At 36.5% G+C, this 18678-nt stretch overlaps 1 protein-coding gene across 1 annotated transcript in view; it reads right to left on the bottom strand.

Annotated features, from left to right (window-relative positions):
* Nucleotides 1-5923, bottom strand: part of LOC106060393 (uncharacterized) — a 32174-nt gene extending 26251 nt beyond the window's left edge. Inside the window, exon 1 of the mRNA XM_013218235.2 lies at nt 5619-5923. Coding sequence (XP_013073689.2) covers nt 5619-5659 — 41 coding nt within the window. The 5' untranslated portion in view covers nt 5660-5923. The remainder of the gene's footprint in view (nt 1-5618) is intronic.
* Nucleotides 5924-18678: the final 12755 nt, after the last annotated feature.

Here is an 18678-nt window from a genome sequence, read left to right as displayed (position 1 = left end):
ACTATTTTCATTACAGCTTCGTGGCCAAATAGGAAATTATGTCACGGTTATAAAGCAAGAGCAAACAAATCGCAGAAAAAATGTTGACGTCACAGTTATGTAATGAGCAGGAGATCCTAGAAAGAGGTCATTTTGTGTTGCAATGATGAAAGTGTAATCAGCCGAAACTGTAGGAAGTCTTTTGCAGAGTAAATCTTAAGTCACGTGGTTCAAGAAATCACAAGACGTTTTAAAAATACTTCAAGATTGTTAACAAAACTCGACCTATTGCATTAAATGGAAGTTTCTTTTACCAAGTCAAACATCAAGTCTAGAACTAGAGAGAAAGATGGCATCCAACAATAGAATCAGTTGAAAGGAAAGTTTTTACACATTTTGTCAGAGAAGTGAATCACATCAAAAAGCATTCAACTTCTGGGTTTTATCTATCTATCTATCTATCTATCTATCTATCTATATCTATCTATCTATCTATCTATCTATCTATCTATCTATCTATCTATCTATATCTATCTATCTATCTATCTATCTATCTATCTATCTATCTATATCTATCTATTTCTATCTATCTATCTATCTATCTATCTATCTATATCTATCTATCTATCTATCTATCTATCTATCTATCTATCTATCTATCTATCTATGACGTAAGACAGTTGTTCCACTGTCCACCACTGAGAAGATCGTGCTACTGAAAGATTTACTAGGCTGCCATATTTGTAAGATCATGTGACCATCTAATTTGGGTTCAGTAATAAAAACAATAAGAAAAGAAAAAAAAAAACTTCACTGAACAGGCTGATCTTATCAGGGATGCTGTAAATAGGGCAAGGGCCCAGGACCCAAGATAACAGCGTTCAGTATTGGAGGCCTGCTGTGACATTGGTTGGAAACTGGACTAGCTATGTAGACAGACGGATCTCACTATTCTAGTCCACAGTCTCTCTCTCCTAACTTATAGATACTCGTTTGTTTTTAAAAATAGTTTTTAAAAAGTATATTTTATTAACTAGGTTTAGTTTTTTTTTTTTTGTTTTTTTTTTTAGCTTTTTATGGAAATAAATGGGAAAAGTTCGAGGAAGCGACAACGTCATACAGGCTATATTTAGATTTAATTGGTAAGGGACGATATCTTCTAACTTATATCACAATCATAGGATTAGAAAAAAAAATTATTGGAGTTTAGACCAGTGGTTCCCAAACTTTTTCCTTAACGGAACACTTCGTACATTCTGAGAATTAAGCGGAACACTTTGCTTATTTATTTTTTTAGAGAGATTAATTCACGTGATGGCCTACAAATTAACTATTCCAGTAGTTCGTGGAACACTTATTCGGGTACCGCGGAACGCAGTTTGGGGAAACACTTGTTGAGATTACTGCGGCCTTTTAAAAACTAGACTTAGATATTTAAAAAAAATCATTTACGTAAATAATTGGTTTATATCAGTTTTCTAGAATGTACATTTTTATGTTTTTTTTTACAATCGATGAAATAAAGTGTTTGAAATATGTAGTTTCGAACTATTTTAAAATAATTACATTTTTTTTACGTACGTCTAAATATAGATCACTGTTGTTTGAGTTTTTAAGAATTTAAGATGGGCCATTTCCAGAGGCAGCCTTAGCAGTGCGCGGGGCCCTGGGCGAGGGTCAAATCAAGGCCACGAATGTTTCTACGATGGCTAACGGTGTCAAAAAATTCTCTTTATCACGGGGCTTCCTCAAACGCTGGGCTTGGGGCGGTTGCCCCACTCGCCACCTTCTAGGGTCAACTCTAGCCATTTCAGACATGTACTGTGTACAGCATTTTGTGTCTGGTGGGTACGATGGTGAGTTTTAAAGATTGTACCATGCTTTTATGGAGTCTGTGTGCGTGTTTCTATTGACTAATGAATTCTGGTGTAACCCTTCAGTAGAATTGATTCAGAGGAGTGTACAAAAATGGGGGCGACAGCAGATGAAAGTCAGTGGAAGCGGCAGACAAGACCCGCGTGTACTTATGATCTGATGAAAGCAGAAGTGTTCAAGTTGAAGGTTATTGTTTCAATTATCTGAGGTCTCATTTCATTTTCATTTTACATACATCTACGGTGATATTAAAGGCTGCAAATATTTTTTGAATAAACTAGAAGTTAATTTTGTATATTTAATTATCAATGTTGAACGTTTAGGTTCATTAAAAAAAAAAAGGCCGGCCCTCTCCGCCCTGACACACCAGTGACAAGGTACTAGTTTTGTTTTCAGTAACCTTTTGAGGTCAGGAGGTCACTCAGTCGCGTCCTTGCAAAACCTAGTTTCACTCGTGGACAGTTCTAGAACATCGCAATCTTTCTAGAATCATGGATGTATCAGCACCGAGCCTTGAATAGGGACAGAGTCGCTAGGCCTGGTCAGATGTAGCACTACCAAGCCATATCCTTGTACAAACGAATTATACTTCTGGTGAACAAATTGGAACTACTTTTTGCCTGTATCTTCTTTAGACAATTATTTTAATCAGTAGTTCTTACAGTGATCAGTACAACAAATGACTATGCCACATTCCAAATGTCTATCCCACATCCCAAATGTCTATCCCACATCCCAAATGTTTATCCCACATTCCAAATCTCTACCCCGTATCCCTATTTCCCGCAGACGAGACAAACGTTCTTCTGCTTAAATATTTCCCGCTTCCTAGATGAAAACTGTTTGGCGAATCCAGGCTGTGTCTTGTTCAGATAGGTCTAACGGAGGTAACACTCAAATAAGGAAATCAACGCGGGTGAAAGAGCAACAATATGGCCTAAGTTGGTCGACGCTGATACTGAATGTCGAACCAGACGTTTAATAATAACGAAGGGAAACGTCGAATGTCGTCAAGTTAAATCTCTACGTAAGTTGTTTTTTTTTTTAAAGTCTTGTTCTGCTCTCCCCCCCCCCCATTCTAGCCTAAAAAACAACTCTGTTGCTATTCTTAACGGGCAAAGGAACTGAGAAAACGAATAAAAAAAGAACAGAAATAGTCAGCCACTGTTTTCTATGGCTGACGGCTAACGAGGTTGTCATGTGGCCAGTTAACGAGGTTGTCATGTGGCCAGTTAACGAGGTTGTCATGTGGCCAGTTAACGAGGTTGTCATGTGGCCAGTTAACGAGGTTGTCATGTGGCCAGTTAACGAAGTTGTCATGTGGCCAGTTAACGAGGTTGTCATGTGGCCAGTTAATGAGGTTGTCATGTGGCCAGTTAACGAGGTTGTCATGTGGCCAGCACAACGACCAACCGCCTTTAACTTCCTTAACGCTGGTTGTACTTAGTAGTGTTGGGATGGAGTCTTTGCCTTCTAAATATCCCGAAATTCAAAATTCCAGTCTTCATGATTTGATCTCTAGACCCTTGGTTCGGAGGCCACGTCGCTATTTACAACTAAGGCAACAGGCCGCAGTAAAAATAAGAAGAAAAAACAACAACATTAAAATTGTTAAACCACTGCGCTTTGTAGACATAGATACATTCAAACAAACAATTCAGCTGTTAGAAAAACTAGAAAACATCAAAGACTGAAACCTGAAATCTTCGAAAATTGACAAAGGAAATGAGACAAAAGTTTGTAAGTCTCAAGATTTCAAGACCTCTGCACTAATTCCGATATACTTTAAAAAATATTAACTCTTTGAATGCCAGACTATCTTAAGAAGTTTCAACAGCAGGACAAAAAACGGTGCTTGCTAGCACAAAAAGAGTTAACGCCAAGACTAGTTGTGTCAGATACCACACAGGCGAATTAAGTTACAAGTTCAAACCTAACGAGCGCTGTATTCCCCAAAACGTGTACAACCTGTTCATTATAATAGATCATTGAAGACCAAACAACGGCACGCGGGCCATATCTGTCCCGTGAGGTAATGTTATCCGGCCCTTCGAAGAAATTCAGCCCACAGCGTAGAATGAAGACTCTGAGGATCTTTTCCGTTATAACACATGTATGGGAAATTTATTAGGGCCCAGGTCCGAAAACGTTGGGAACCACTGTGATAGATAGACCTATAGGCATGTGTGTGTGTTTGTGTATCTGTTATATGACGAGTGAGATGTGTGTGTGTGTGTGTGTAGCGATATCGACATGTCACATGAATTTGTTTACACACTTAACTATCTCCATGAACTAGTCTAAATTGAAAGTGACTCTCTCTATATACTCCCTCCCCCTCCCTCACTGCCAGGGTTTTACTTTTTTTTTTGCTAGAGTGGCTTCAATTTGTGTATGAGCCATCTACATCTAAAAGGAAGCTATTCCAAACGCCCTAGGCTTGAATTTTACACAGTCGCTATTTATAGTAACTCTGTTTCTATATATATACATATGTTAAACACACAGGGGGTCTCCCCGACTAGTAGAACAGCCAATGAAATGAAAATTTAATGCAGCGCTTATTCCTACCTGCTAATTACTTTGAATTAAACGAGTTCATTAAAACTCCATCCAAAATGTTAACTTACACCACTCACTGTGGGTAGGGAGGACATGGAGGGACATCTGTGGTTCTCAAACGTTTTGTTTTTTAAGGACGTCATCAATTTGAGAATAAAACCTTTTTGCCGGGACCTTGTATGTAGCTCAGAGAAAACAATACAATGAGCCCTCCCCACCCCAAACACCCATCGCCCCCCCCCCCAAAAAAAAACATGTGGCACCCCTGTGGAAGCCACCGCAGCGCCGTGTGTGTGTGTGTGGGGGGGGGGTGTCATTACGAGCCACTTACCTCAATGATTCATTTTTTAAATATATATATATATATATATATATATTGTTAATTCATGATGTTTTGGAAATAAAGTTTTTTTTTAAACATACTTTTAGACATTGCACAATCGGAGTTGAGATTAATGTCAGGGGGGTGGGAGAGAAAACGAGAGAGAAGGAGGGGCGGGGGGAGAGGGGGGGGGGAACTATGAGTCATGTCAAGTGCCACTGTCAGTCACCTGATGTTATGTGTTCAGCCACCTGTATCTCCTTTCCTCAAATGTAAGACTACCTACTGCCTGGGCCAGGTCAACACCTTAGTGGTTTCATTGTTTTTCTTACCAGAGGAAAAAAAAAAAGCAGAAATATAAAAAAAAAAGAGGGGGGGGGGAGTTTAGTCACATTTGACTTGTTTTTACAAGAAATAATCTAGACCTAGATCTAGGAAAACAATTTAAAATAGGACTAGATAGTTCTTCAACGACATACAACAAACACAGAGGCAGTCTAAATCTTTACATCTTAAAGTAAAGAACACATCGATTGAATTTAGATCTAGGTTGGACACTTCAAAATTAAAGTTAATCTAAATAAAGTACATTAGATCTTTACCAATTATTAAAAAAAGGTTATTCTTATCACGTGATTATTCCAGTTTCTAATAAAATTAGCTGAATATTTAACTCAAAGTTAAATTAAGAGAAAATAAGATTCAAAGATCTAATTCTGACACCATCTTAGGGCAATGAATTGTTATCAAACCAGACAGGAATCTAGATAAATCTAAACATTAGTCAGGTGATCATACATTAAGTATGAAACTAGACAGCTTTAGTGACCAGTTAATCTAATTCTGGAAACTTCATAGATGCTAGGTAAAAATTGCCTACCTGTCGAAATCCAATAGTGTCAAATCTTCTACAGGTGACATGATGATAACACATTCAAAAGTCCTAGGTCGAAATGGGTTAATGAAATGTTATTTTATAACTATTTTTCTTATTATTACTTCTAATTCTTGTTGCGTTTATGTTACTTTGTTTCCAAAGGATGAAAATAATGATTTCAAAATAAACACGCCAATACAAAATAAGGTGATTTAAAAAACGAAAAACAAATACACTTTTATTCAGGACCAAGACGGACCAGCCGCCTTGTATCGCCTGCGACAACTCCTGAATGATGTCACTAGCTCATTTCTATATAAATCTTTTTTTTTGGCGAAAGGCCGATGGGCGTGATGTCACGTGGTCTCGCGATTTGGCGCTGTGCTGGCGCGCGCGCGCGCGCGCGGTGGCAATACTGGTTTTGAAAACTCTTCTTTGCATGGGTCCAAGGCCTAGGCGTAGAAATAGTTGTAGGGTGAACCGCGTTGGAATGATGACAACTGCATGGATTGATGAGCTCAAGTGTACATCTTGTTCAGCGGACATCTGACCTCTTAGGCTTATGTAACTGACACTAAGCATATATATATATATATATATATATATATATAAACAAGGTTAAAAAAACTGTTTATGTCGAAACACAAATTACGACTTCTATGAAAACTGTCCTCGTTTAATGTTAGCGAAAAGGCCTTGGCTATGTTTTATCACGCTCACATCTGCAATGTTTTCAGTTTCAATATCACTGCCTGGTATGGCAATCTGAGCATTAAAAATAGGAATAAACTTAATAGAATCCTCAATGCTGCTGGCAAAATCATTGGCAAAAAACAAACCCCATTTGGGCAGTTATTTGAGATACACATCTATAATAAGGCTAACAAGATCCTCGAAATAAAGAATCACAATGTTTTTTGTTTGGTAATGCACAAATTGTAAGACAAATTTCCTTACGGATAATAAAGTTTATTATTATTATTATTATTAGACGATTATATAATTGATCTAATTGTTCTGTAAAGGGTCAATCTCTCAAGGAAAAAAAAACATTTTTGTAAAATAAATAAATCTCCCATTCCTTTAGTTTAGTGGTTTGCATAAATGTGTTAAAAATATGGTAAATAGTCATCTCCCTTACTAAATAGCCTCCCGTGTTTGTTACTATTAATAGTGAGTAGTTGTAAAAAATGTTTTTTTTATGGAAAAAAAACAACAACAAACTGCTTGCATAGTTGATTTTAGAAATTAATTTTTTCGCTTTCAGAAAAGAAAAAAGTAGCCGTTACATCAGAACTTTGAATGGTCTAAAATATCATGATGACGGATTTTCAATATCTTTTCTAGTTTACGAGATCTAAACTGGACGGACGGACAGACAGACCACTAAAAAACGCGTTGTATCTAGATCTAGCTTTTTTTTTTTAAATCTAAAGTTGACTAAAGTAATAGGATATGGATGAAACTTTACAATATGAGTAACTGACTCTTGTAATTTTACCTTTCCAATATTTTAGATTCCACACTATAAAAATAGGCAACTATGATTTTGAAAGATGAGCAGACATTCAGTGAAATTTGACTTTAGTTACTTAAAAAAAAATATGATTAATATGTACTGAAAATGTACATACTTATACCAGGAGGCGTTGCGAGCGATCCTGCAGGCTTTCTGTTGTAAACAAAAAAGATAACATTTTTCACAGTATTTGTTAGAGTATTATCAATATCATTTTTAGCGTCCCCCGAATGGCCCCGATAGGGGAATAGCCTTTATTAGTTTTATGTTGTCTGTCTGTCCGTCCGTCCCGTTTAGATCTCAAAAACTAAAAAAGATATTGACAATCCGATATCATATTTTAGATCTTTCAAAGTTCAGATGCAACGGCTACTTTTTCTTTTCTGAAAGCAAAAATTTTATTTTTTTAAATCAACCATGCATGCATTTTCACAACTATTCACTATTAATAATAAAAAAAAAAAAAACAAGTGAGACAATTTTAGTTTGGGAGATTATTTTTCTACTTATATTAAACACATTTACGGAAAAGGTTTTTTTTTTGTGTTTTTTTTTTCTAAAACAAGTATTTTCTGTCATGCACGCTACGTATATTTGAAACAAAATGTTTACTTTTGTAAAAAAAAAAATATAAAAAATCTTCTTAGTATGTATAAAAGTTTAATATAATTTAAAACAGGGATTAATAATTTATATCTTACTCCACAAAAGAGACATCCTCTGCGGGGCGGGATACGGTTATTAAAAAAACATGCTTGAACATTTGCATTTGACCAAAGGGAAAAGTTTTTTTTTTTTTAAACTGAGGCCTTGAATGAGAGATTGGCCCTTTACAAAACAAATAATGTCATGATAATGCCATTGATAAATCTCCGTATCCTGTCGTATCCTGTCGTATCAGGTCGTATCATGTCGTTCTAACAGTATCGGGCAACACTTTCGTCACTTGCACGTCACTTCTTTGGGTGTCGACGGAGATGAGTTTGTAGCTGTGGATGGTTGGTAGTTCATAGTTTCTGATAGTCTTGCTGCCTTGTGTAGCAGCCTGAGTGGACCACTTCGGGGGCCGATTTTGAGTGTGTGTCTCCTCACAAACCTGTCTTTGTAACCTTGTCATAAATATGGTTTTGTGGATTTGAGATCTCAATATCTCTCTCTGTCTCTCTCTTTCTCTCTCTCTTTCTCTCTCTCTATGTATACCGGTAAATCAAGAACGATGACCTGAGGTTTTATAACATCGCTTAGAATATTCACAAACGTTACAACACAAATTAGATTATGCACATATTCAGTGTTACTAAGTCAGAAAAACAAATGATTCGGGTGAGTCAGAAAATGATTCGAGTCAATCGAAATGATTCGAGTAATTTAAGAAATGATTCTAGTCAGACAAGAAATGATTCATTCAAGTCAGACAAAAATGATTCGAGTCAAAGAAGAAATGATTCTAGTCAGTCAGGAAATGATTCATTCAAGACAGACAAAAATGATTCGATGCAGACAAAAAATGATTCTAGTCAGACAAGAAATGATTCACTTTAGACAAAAAATGATTCGAATCAGACAAAAAATGATTTGAATCTGACAAGAAATGATTCGAGTCAGACAAGCTATGATTCGAGTCAGACAAGCTATGATTCGAGTCAGACAAGAAATGATTCGAGTCAGACAAGAAATGATTCGAGTCAGACAAGAAGTGATCTAACATCGAATATGCCATTTTCTTTATATCGAGCGCTTCATTCTTTTGTATTTTCTCTAGCAAGAGACTTCTTCTAGTTTATCATTTTGCTTTAGAATCAATTATCATCTTTGTTAAAGAACCTTTTTTTCTTAGTGGCAGTAAATCTACTTCAATGTAAAACGACTCGCTATCATGTTTGCCTTTTATATTCAGACATAAAAAGATCAACAATTACATTGATTTAAAAAAAAGGAAATGATCTTAATTAAAATGGCAATCTTGGAGTGTCTTGATATTGGTAGCAAGGATTTGAAAAAATTGATCATAAACTTATTTTAATTTTAAATACCAGTTAAAACTTTGAAAAGCTTGAAACTAAGTATGACACCATTGGAAGATTATAAATAGTTATATAAATTGCGAGAGAGGTCACCAACAGAACTAAAAGACGGATTGAACATTTTTTTTGTTACGATCATACAAAAACATATAAAAGTTAAAAATTGAAATGTAAAACTTGAAAATGTAAAAATTGAAATGTAAAACTTGAAAATGTAAAAATCGAAATGTAAAACTTGAAAATGTAAAAATTGAAAATGTAAAACTTGAAAATGTAAAACTTGAAAATGTAAAACTTGAAAATGTAAAACTTGAAAATAAAGTCAAGACATTTTTCGGTTTATTTTTGTGTCTGTTTATTTCTGTTTCTCAATACAAATATAGTCGGCTACATTCATTTACTCCGAAACAGAGTGAGGCGCCACTGAGTTGGGGAAGACTTAATGGGGGGCACACAATCTTACTTTAGTAGCCAAGCGTTCTAACCTAGTATGAACAAAAAACGCCGAATATGGGGTCGAAGTCTCTGACAGTCATTTAAAGGCAAACTGTAGCTATTCAAAAACAATAACAACAACAAAAAGTTTATAAATGTAGTTTGTGTGGAAACACAAACTCAGAACCGGACCACAAATTGGCCACTCAGGCAGGTAAAAAGGCAGATTTCAATATTTTCAACATGAATGTCAGTAGCTACAAACTACAACCATACCTCCGTCCACACAAAGAAGAGACGTATGCGGTTCGCAAAGTGTTGTCGATATGATTATATTGTAGGGCCGGCTGACAGCATGATACTGCAGGGTACGGAGATGTATTAATGTTGTTATTATTATTACATTGTTAATATGCATATGTATTTAATGAACTGGTTGTTATGATTGTTACACTAGAATCTGTTCAGCCCGTACCACCGAAGTATCTGCCTACAATGTTAACCATAGTTACATTAGAAGCACGCTCACAAAGTGCATACCAGATCTACGACAGGCAAGGGTTTCAAATAAAGATTTGAGAACTGCAATGACGCTTGCTCAAAATGTTAAACGTCGTCGATATTTAAAAACAAACAAATACATTCTGTACTATGTTACGAATATCAAATGCTATTGTCGACATTGTTTATTTGTTCTTGTTGTATTCAGTAGTATAGTATGAATGTTGTTTTTTTCAAAGTAGCAATAAAGAAAATAAAAGATGTCACTGACGTCATTCGCGTCTAGAATTTCTTCAGAATGGACTCAACAATACTGAAATGTGACACTATTGAGAATGAGAGATGACCGAGAGAGGGGGGGGGGAGTTAATTCTTAATTTAGAATCAGTGTACAGCTGCTGGTTGTGGTGCCGTCGCCGTCTCTACCGCTCCGACTTTCTCTCGGCGTTCAGACCTCTCTCCCATGAGCTCAAAGAGTCAAAACCTTTCTCGTGCTCTCAAGAATTCAATGACCTGTTCTTTGACGTTACGATTGTGTGAATGTGTTTGAATAGACTGAAAGCGCATCCTTCACTGCGGTCCAAGCACGGATCTGATGACCTCTGCTAGGCACACGCTAATTCAGTGTTTCTCAAAGTTTTACTAGTGGTAACCCCCCCGACGAAAATGCTGATTATAACAATTTTCCGTTTTTTTTTTATGCATATAGATCTACGATATCTTTGGAATAAAAATTTACAAAATAAATGTTCATCAAAGTAAGCCCTTTTAGTCTTTATCACTACACTACTTTTTAGTAATGGTTTGAATGCTAGAAAACACTACTGTCTCAGGAGATAGTCTTGAAGGGGTAGCTGGTTCTTCGTTGAGGCAGTGAGAGGAGCCCCGGCGCAGGTAGCTTTCTTGCGTTCTGAATTGCATTTTCCTGGCGCCTACAACAGACATTATTGTAAGAAATACCTATTCAAAAACGGTTTAAAAAAAAGGCGTGGCACGGTCCAATACGAATGCCAATTTAAATCTACTTAAGAAGGAGGCCAAGTGACCGATTTGGACACATGGTGTCCGTACTTCGTTGACATCATTTTTTGTGTTACGTCAGACGTCTTGTGGCGGACTTTTGTGTTACGTCAGACGTCTTGTGGCGGACTTTTGTGTTACGTCAGACGTCTTGTGGCGGACTTTTGTGTTACGTCAGACGTCTTGTGGCGGACTTTTGTGTTACGTCAGACGTCTTGTGGCGGACTTTTGTGTTACGTCAGACGTCTTGTGGCGAACTTTTGTGTTATGTCAGACGTCTTGTGGCGGACTTTTGTGTTATGTCAGACGTCTTGTGGCGGACTTTTGTGTTACGTCAGACGTCTTGTGGCGGACTTTTGTGTTACGTCAGACGTCTTGTGGCGGACTTTTGTGTTATGTCAGATGTCTTGTGGCGGACTTTTGTGTTATGTCAGATGTCTTGTGGCGGACTTTTGTGTTATGTCAGACGTCTTGTGGCGGACTTTTGTGTTATGTCAGACGTCTTGTGGCGGACTTTTGTGTTACGTCAGACGTCTTGTGGCGGACTTTTGTGTTATGTCAGACGTCTTGTGGCGGACTTTTGTGTTATGTCAGATGTCTTGTGGCGGACTTTTGTGTTACGTCAAATGCCTTGTGGCGGACTTTTGTGTTATGTGAGACGTCTTGTGGCGGACTTTTGTGTTATGTCAGACGTCTTTTGGCGGACTTTTGTGTTATGTCAGACGTCTTGTGGCGGACGTTTGTGTTATGTCAGACGTCTTGTGGCGGACTTTTGTGTTACGTCAGACGTCTTGTGGCGGACTTTTGTGTTATGTCAGACGTCTTGTGGCGGACTTTTGTTTGTCTCGACATAACGATGTACGACAGAAAACGGGCTGACAAAAAAAAAAAAAAGTCGTGAAAAATTGCGTTAGCGCTAGTTGTCAGGAAATGCCTTCTTCAAAAAATGTGAAGTTGATATTGTTGCAGACGAGTCTCGCTAAAACGGTAAACAGTCTAAAAGTTATACACAGAACAAAGTCTCTTATTTAAATTTTTGAAATATTTTGAAACATTTGTAATAATGTCATTTGATTTTTTAAAAATCTTTTTTTAAACAATAAATTGACTGACTTTCCGCCCATTGTCAAGACATCGCACCCCTCCCCGCTCTTAGGGGCGCACCTCGCAGTTTGAGAACTGCTGCACAAATTCCTTTCTTTTGAAAGCTGCAGTCTATTCTCTTACAGTATATTCACATCCAAGTTTCTAAGGAAGGGTAGAGCAGTATAAGCTACGGGTCTAGTGTGAGTGCCAACAGATATGTGGAACTAGCCCGAGAACGACGTACTCTCGCCACTTCTCGCCATTTCTCTCGTGAACTAATTCTCTTCAATACGGTTCATCATCTTTGTTTTTCTTTGTTCTGCTTACTACTCCGGATGTGTTCTCATACCATATGGCTTCCTAGTGTCGCGAAGTGAGAGTATAAATTATTATATAGAAATGGGATGAATGCCTGGGCATTAGCTTTGGTCGGAACGATGCCGCCCACACCTCAGCCAGTCTTATTTCACCAGATGTATATACTTTGTCAACTTGATGACAGAGAGAAAACTGGTTAACGTATATACTTTGTCAACTAATGACAGAGAGAAAACTGGTTAATGTATATACTTTGTCAACTAATGACAGAGAGAAAACTGGTTAATGTATATACTTTGTCAACTAATGACAGAGAGAAAACTGGTTAACGTATATACTTTGTCAACTAATGACAGAGAGAAAACTGGTTAATGTATATACTTTGTCAACTTGATGACAGAGAGAAAACTGGTTAATGTATATACTTTGTCAACTTGATGACAGAAAGCACCAACGATTCATTTAGAACTGTGTAGACCCTCAATGACCTCATGTCGATCTTTACTCCCTCTTCCACTTCATGTCATCCTAAGTCAACATTCTATTGGGGAAAAAAAAAACAAGAGTCACAGCCGCCATATTGAAAGATTTGTTTGACATTGGCCTAACTGCACTCTTGCGAAAGGTCAAGGATGACAGCTAATTCTTTCAGTATCACGTGCTATATTTAGAATTGGAACATTTAAAAGCCAAATAAAAAAGTCTTAATAGTGACACAAGACAAAGAAAGGGCGAGGTGCACATCTGAAACAAATGAGGTGAGTGCACCTCTTAGACCTAGACAATTTGTTGCATTTAATAGGAAGTTACCCCTCTGGTCAGGCAGACTACTCACGCGAGACAGGATCTATTTGTTTTTTACAGTTTGGTAACACAGTTGTCATATATGTTGTAATAGCAGACGATAAATGAAATGTCATTGCAGACAACAGATGACATCACCAAAAGAAAGGACAGCAACGATTAAGACTACTAAGAAACATGTCCTCCTAGAGTATTAGTCAAAAAAGCCTTGTCGATGTATAACCTTGCTGTATTCTTACATATATATATATATATACCTACCTTATACAACTTATAATAGAGCGATAGTCAGGTCAAGGTAAATATTATCCAGTTCTGTTTTAGTCAAATTGAAATGGATTTTATACTTCAAAAATGGTAACGGTCAAACTCGAGTTGTCCGGGTGTGGCCAACGAGCTGGTCATTCTTTTCTCAGCGATATACAGCAACTGTGAGTCCTGGACGTTTTAGTTTCTATGAAGGTATGAATTGACTGGAGGTATTGTCATGAAAACGTTGAATCATAATCATTAAAATGAGGCATTGTCCTTGAAACCAATGAACAGAGAAGACTTGTGTAGTTTATGTGCATACATTGGTTCATACGTGTAGAGAAGACTTGTGTAGTTTATGTGCATACATTGGTTCATACGTGTAGAGAAGACTTGTGTAGTTTATGTGCATACATTGGTTCATACGTGTAGAGAAGACTTGTGTAGTTTATGTGAATACATTGGTTCATACGTGTAGAGAAGACTTGTGTAGTTTATGTGCATACATTGGTTCATACGTGTAGAGAAGACTTGTGTAGTTTATGTGCATACATTGGTTCATACGTGTAGAGAAGACTTGTGTAGTTTATGTGCATACATTGGTTCATACGTGTAGAGAAGACTTGTGTAGTTTATGTGCATACATTGGTTCATACGTGTAGAGAAGACTTGTGTAGTTTATGTGCATACATTGGTTCATACGTGTAGAGAAGACTTGTGTAGTTTATGTGCATACATTGGTTCATACGTGTAGAGAAGACTTGTGTAGTTTATGTGCATACATTGGTTCATACGTGTAGAGAAGACTTGTGTAGTTTATGTGCATACATTGGTTCATACGTGTAGAGAAGACTTGTGTAGTTTATGTGCATACATTGGTTCATACGTGTAGAGATGACTTGTGTAGTTTATGTGCATACATTGGTTCATACGTCTAGAGATTACTTGTGTAGTTTATGTGCATACATTGGTTCATACGTGTAGAGAAGACTTGTGTAGTTTATGTTAATACATTGGTTCATACGTGTAGAGATTACTTGTGTAGTTTATGTGAATACATTGGTTCATACGTGTAGAGATTACTTGTGTAGTTTATGTGCATACATTGGTTCATACGTGTAGAGATTACTTGTGTAGTTTATGTGCATACATTGGTTCATACGTGTAGAGAAGACTTGTGTAGTTTATGTGCATACATTGGTTCATACGTGTAGAGATGACTTGTGTAGTTTATGTGAATACATTGGTTCATACGTCTAGAGATGACTTGTGTAGTTTATGTGCATACATTGGTTCATACGTCTAGAGATGACTTGTGTAGTTTATGTGAATACATTGGTTCATACGTCTAGAGATGACTTGTGTAGTTTATGTGCATACATTGGTTCATACGTGTAGAGAAGACTTGTGTAGTTTATGTGCATACATTGGTTCATACGTGTAGAGAAGACTTGTGTAGTTTATGTGCATACATTGGTTCATACGTGTAGAGAAGACTTGTGTAGTTTATGTGCATACATTGGTTCATACGTGTAGAGAAGACTTGTGTAGTTTATGTGAATACATTGGTTCATACGTCTAGAGATGACTTGTGTAGTTTATGTGCATACATTGGTTCATACGTGTAGAGAAGACTTGTGTAGTTTATGTGCATACATTGGTTCATACGTCTAGAGATGACTTGTGTAGTTTATGTGCATACATTGGTTCATACGTGTAGAGAAGACTTGTGTAGTTTATGTGCATACATTGGTTCATACGTGTAGAGATTACTTGTGTAGTTTATGTTAATACATTGGTTCATATGTGTAGAGATTACTTGTGTAGTTTATGTGCATACATTGGTTCATACGTGTAGAGATTACTTGTGTAGTTTATGTGCATACATTGGTTCATACGTGTAGAGATTACTTGTGTAGTTTATGTTAATACATTGGTTCATACGTGTAGAGATTACTTGTGTAGTTTATGTGCATACATTGGTTCATACGTGTAGAGATTACTTGTGTAGTTTATGTGCATACATTGGTTCATACGTGTAGAGAAGACTTGTGTAGTTTATGTGCATACATTGGTTCATACGTGTAGAGATTACTTGTGTAGTTTATGTGCATACATTGGTTCATACGTGTAGAGATTACTTGTGTAGTTTATGTGCATACATTGGTTCATACGTGTAGAGATTACTTGTGTAGTTTATGTGCATACATTGGTTCATACGTGTAGAGATTACTTGTGTAGTTTATGTGCATACATTGGTTCATACGTGTAGAGATTACTTGTGTAGTTTATGTGCATACATTGGTTCATACGTGTAGAGAAGACTTGTGTAGTTTATGTGCATACATTGGTTCATACGTGTAGAGATTACTTGTGTAGTTTATGTGCATACATTGGTTCATACGTGTAGAGATTACTTGTGTAGTTTATGTGCATACATTGGTTCATACGTGTAGAGATTACTTGTGTAGTTTATGTGCATACATTGGTTCATACGTGTAGAGATTACTTGTGTAGTTTATGTGCATACATTGGTTCATACGTGTAGAGAAGACTTGTGTAGTTTATGTTAATACATTGGTTCATACGTGTAGAGATTACTTGTGTAGTTTATGTGAATACATTGGTTCATACGTGTAGAGATTACTTGTGTAGTTTATGTGCATACATTGGTTCATACGTGTAGAGAAGACTTGTGTAGTTTATGTGCATACATTGGTTCATACGTGTAGAGATTACTTGTGTAGTTTATGTGCATACATTGGTTCATACGTGTAGAGAAGACTTGTGTAGTTTATGTTAATACATTGGTTCATACGTGTAGAGAAGACTTGTGTAGTTTATGTGAATACATTGGTTCATACGTGTAGAGATTACTTGTGTAGTTTATGTGCATACATTGGTTCATACGTGTAGAGATTACTTGTGTAGTTTATGTGAATACATTGGTTCATACGTGTAGAGATTACTTGTGTAGTTTATGTGCATACATTGGTTCATACGTGTAGAGAAGACTTGTGTAGTTTATGTGCATACATTGGTTCATACGTGTAGAGATTACTTGTGTAGTTTATGTGCATACATTGGTTCATACGTGTAGAGAAGACTTGTGTAGTTTATGTTAATACATTGGTTCATACGTGTAGAGATTACTTGTGTAGTTTATGTGAATACATTGGTTCATACGTGTAGAGATTACTTGTGTAGTTTATGTGCATACATTGGTTCATACGTGTAGAGATTACTTGTGTAGTTTATGTGCATACATTGGTTCATACGTGTAGAGAAGACTTGTGTAGTTTATGTTAATACATTGGTTCATACGTGTAGAGATTTCTTGTGTAGTTTATGTGAATACATTGGTTCATACGTGTAGAGATTACTTGTGTAGTTTATGTGCATACATTGGTTCATACGTGTAGAGATTACTTGTGTAGTTTATGTGCATACATTGGTTCATACGTGTAGAGATTACTTGTGTAGTTTATGTGCATACATTGGTTCATACGTGTAGAGAAGACTTGTGTAGTTTATGTTAATACATTGGTTCATACGTGTAGAGAAGACTTGTGTAGTTTATGTGAATACATTGGTTCATACGTGTAGAGATTACTTGTGTAGTTTATGTGAATACATTGGTTCATACGTGTAGAGATTACTTGTGTAGTTTATGTGAATACATTGGTTCATACGTGTAGAGATTACTTGTGTAGTTTATGTGCATACATTGGTTCATACGTGTAGAGAAGACTTGTGTAGTTTATGTGCATACATTGGTTCATACGTGTAGAGAAGACTTGTGTAGTTTATGTGCATACATTGGTTCATACGTGTAGAGAAGACTTGTGTAGTTTATGTTAATACATTGGTTCATACGTGTAGAGATTACTTGTGTAGTTTATGTGAATACATTGGTTCATACGTGTAGAGATTACTTGTGTAGTTTATGTGCATACATTGGTTCATACGTGTAGAGATTACTTGTGTAGTTTATGTGCATACATTGGTTCATACGTGTAGAGAAGACTTGTGTAGTTTATGTTAATACATTGGTTCATACGTGTAGAGAAGACTTGTGTAGTTTATGTTAATACATTGGTTCATACGTGTAGAGATTACTTGTGTAGTTTATGTTAATACATTGGTTCATACGTGTAGAGAAGACTTGTGTAGTTTATGTGAATACATTGGTTCATACGTGTAGAGATTACTTGTGTAGTTTATGTGCATACATTGGTTCATACGTGTAGAGATTACTTGTGTAGTTTATGTGCATACATTGGTTCATACGTGTAGAGATTACTTGTGTAGTTTATGTGCATACATTGGTTCATACGTGTAGAGATGACTTGTGTAGTTTATGTTAATACATTGGTTCATACGTGTAGAGATTACTTGTGTAGTTTATGTGCATACATTGGTTCATACGTGTAGAGATTACTTGTGTAGTTTATGTGAATACATTGGTTCATATGTGTAGAGAAGACTTGTGTAGTTTATGTGAATACATTGGTTCATACGTGTAGAGATTACTTGTGTAGTTTATGTGAATACATTGGTTCATACGTGTAGAGAAGACTTGTGTAGTTTATGTGAATACATTGGTTCATACGTGTAGAGAAGACTTGTGTAGTTTATGTGAATACATTGGTTCATACGTGTAGAGATGACTTGTGTAGTTTATGTGAATACATTGGTTCATACGTGTAGAGATGACTTGTGTAGTTTATGTGAATACATTGGTTCATACGTGTAGAGAAGACTTGTGTAGTTTATGTGAATACATTGGTTCATACGTGTAGAGATGACTTGTGTAGTTTATGTGAATACATTGGTTCATACGTGTAGAGATGACTTGTGTAGTTTATGTGCATACATTGGTTCATACGTCTAGAGAAGACTTGTGTAGTTTATGTGCATACATTGGTTCATACGTGTAGAGATTACTTGTGTAGTTTATGTGAATACATTGGTTCATACGTCTAGATCATAGACATATATATATATATAGACTGGACGATAAAGAACAAATTATTATCGGAAATATTTGGGAAAAGATAAGTTTGTAGATCCACATCACAAACCTATATATATTTGCCTATGT

Source organism: Biomphalaria glabrata, chromosome 3 (assembly GCF_947242115.1).
Source record: "Biomphalaria glabrata chromosome 3, xgBioGlab47.1, whole genome shotgun sequence".
Classification (NCBI taxonomy): domain Eukaryota; kingdom Metazoa; phylum Mollusca; class Gastropoda; family Planorbidae; genus Biomphalaria; species Biomphalaria glabrata.
The sequence above is the reverse complement of the archived record's forward strand: the minus strand, read 5'-3'. Positions and strand labels throughout refer to the sequence as shown.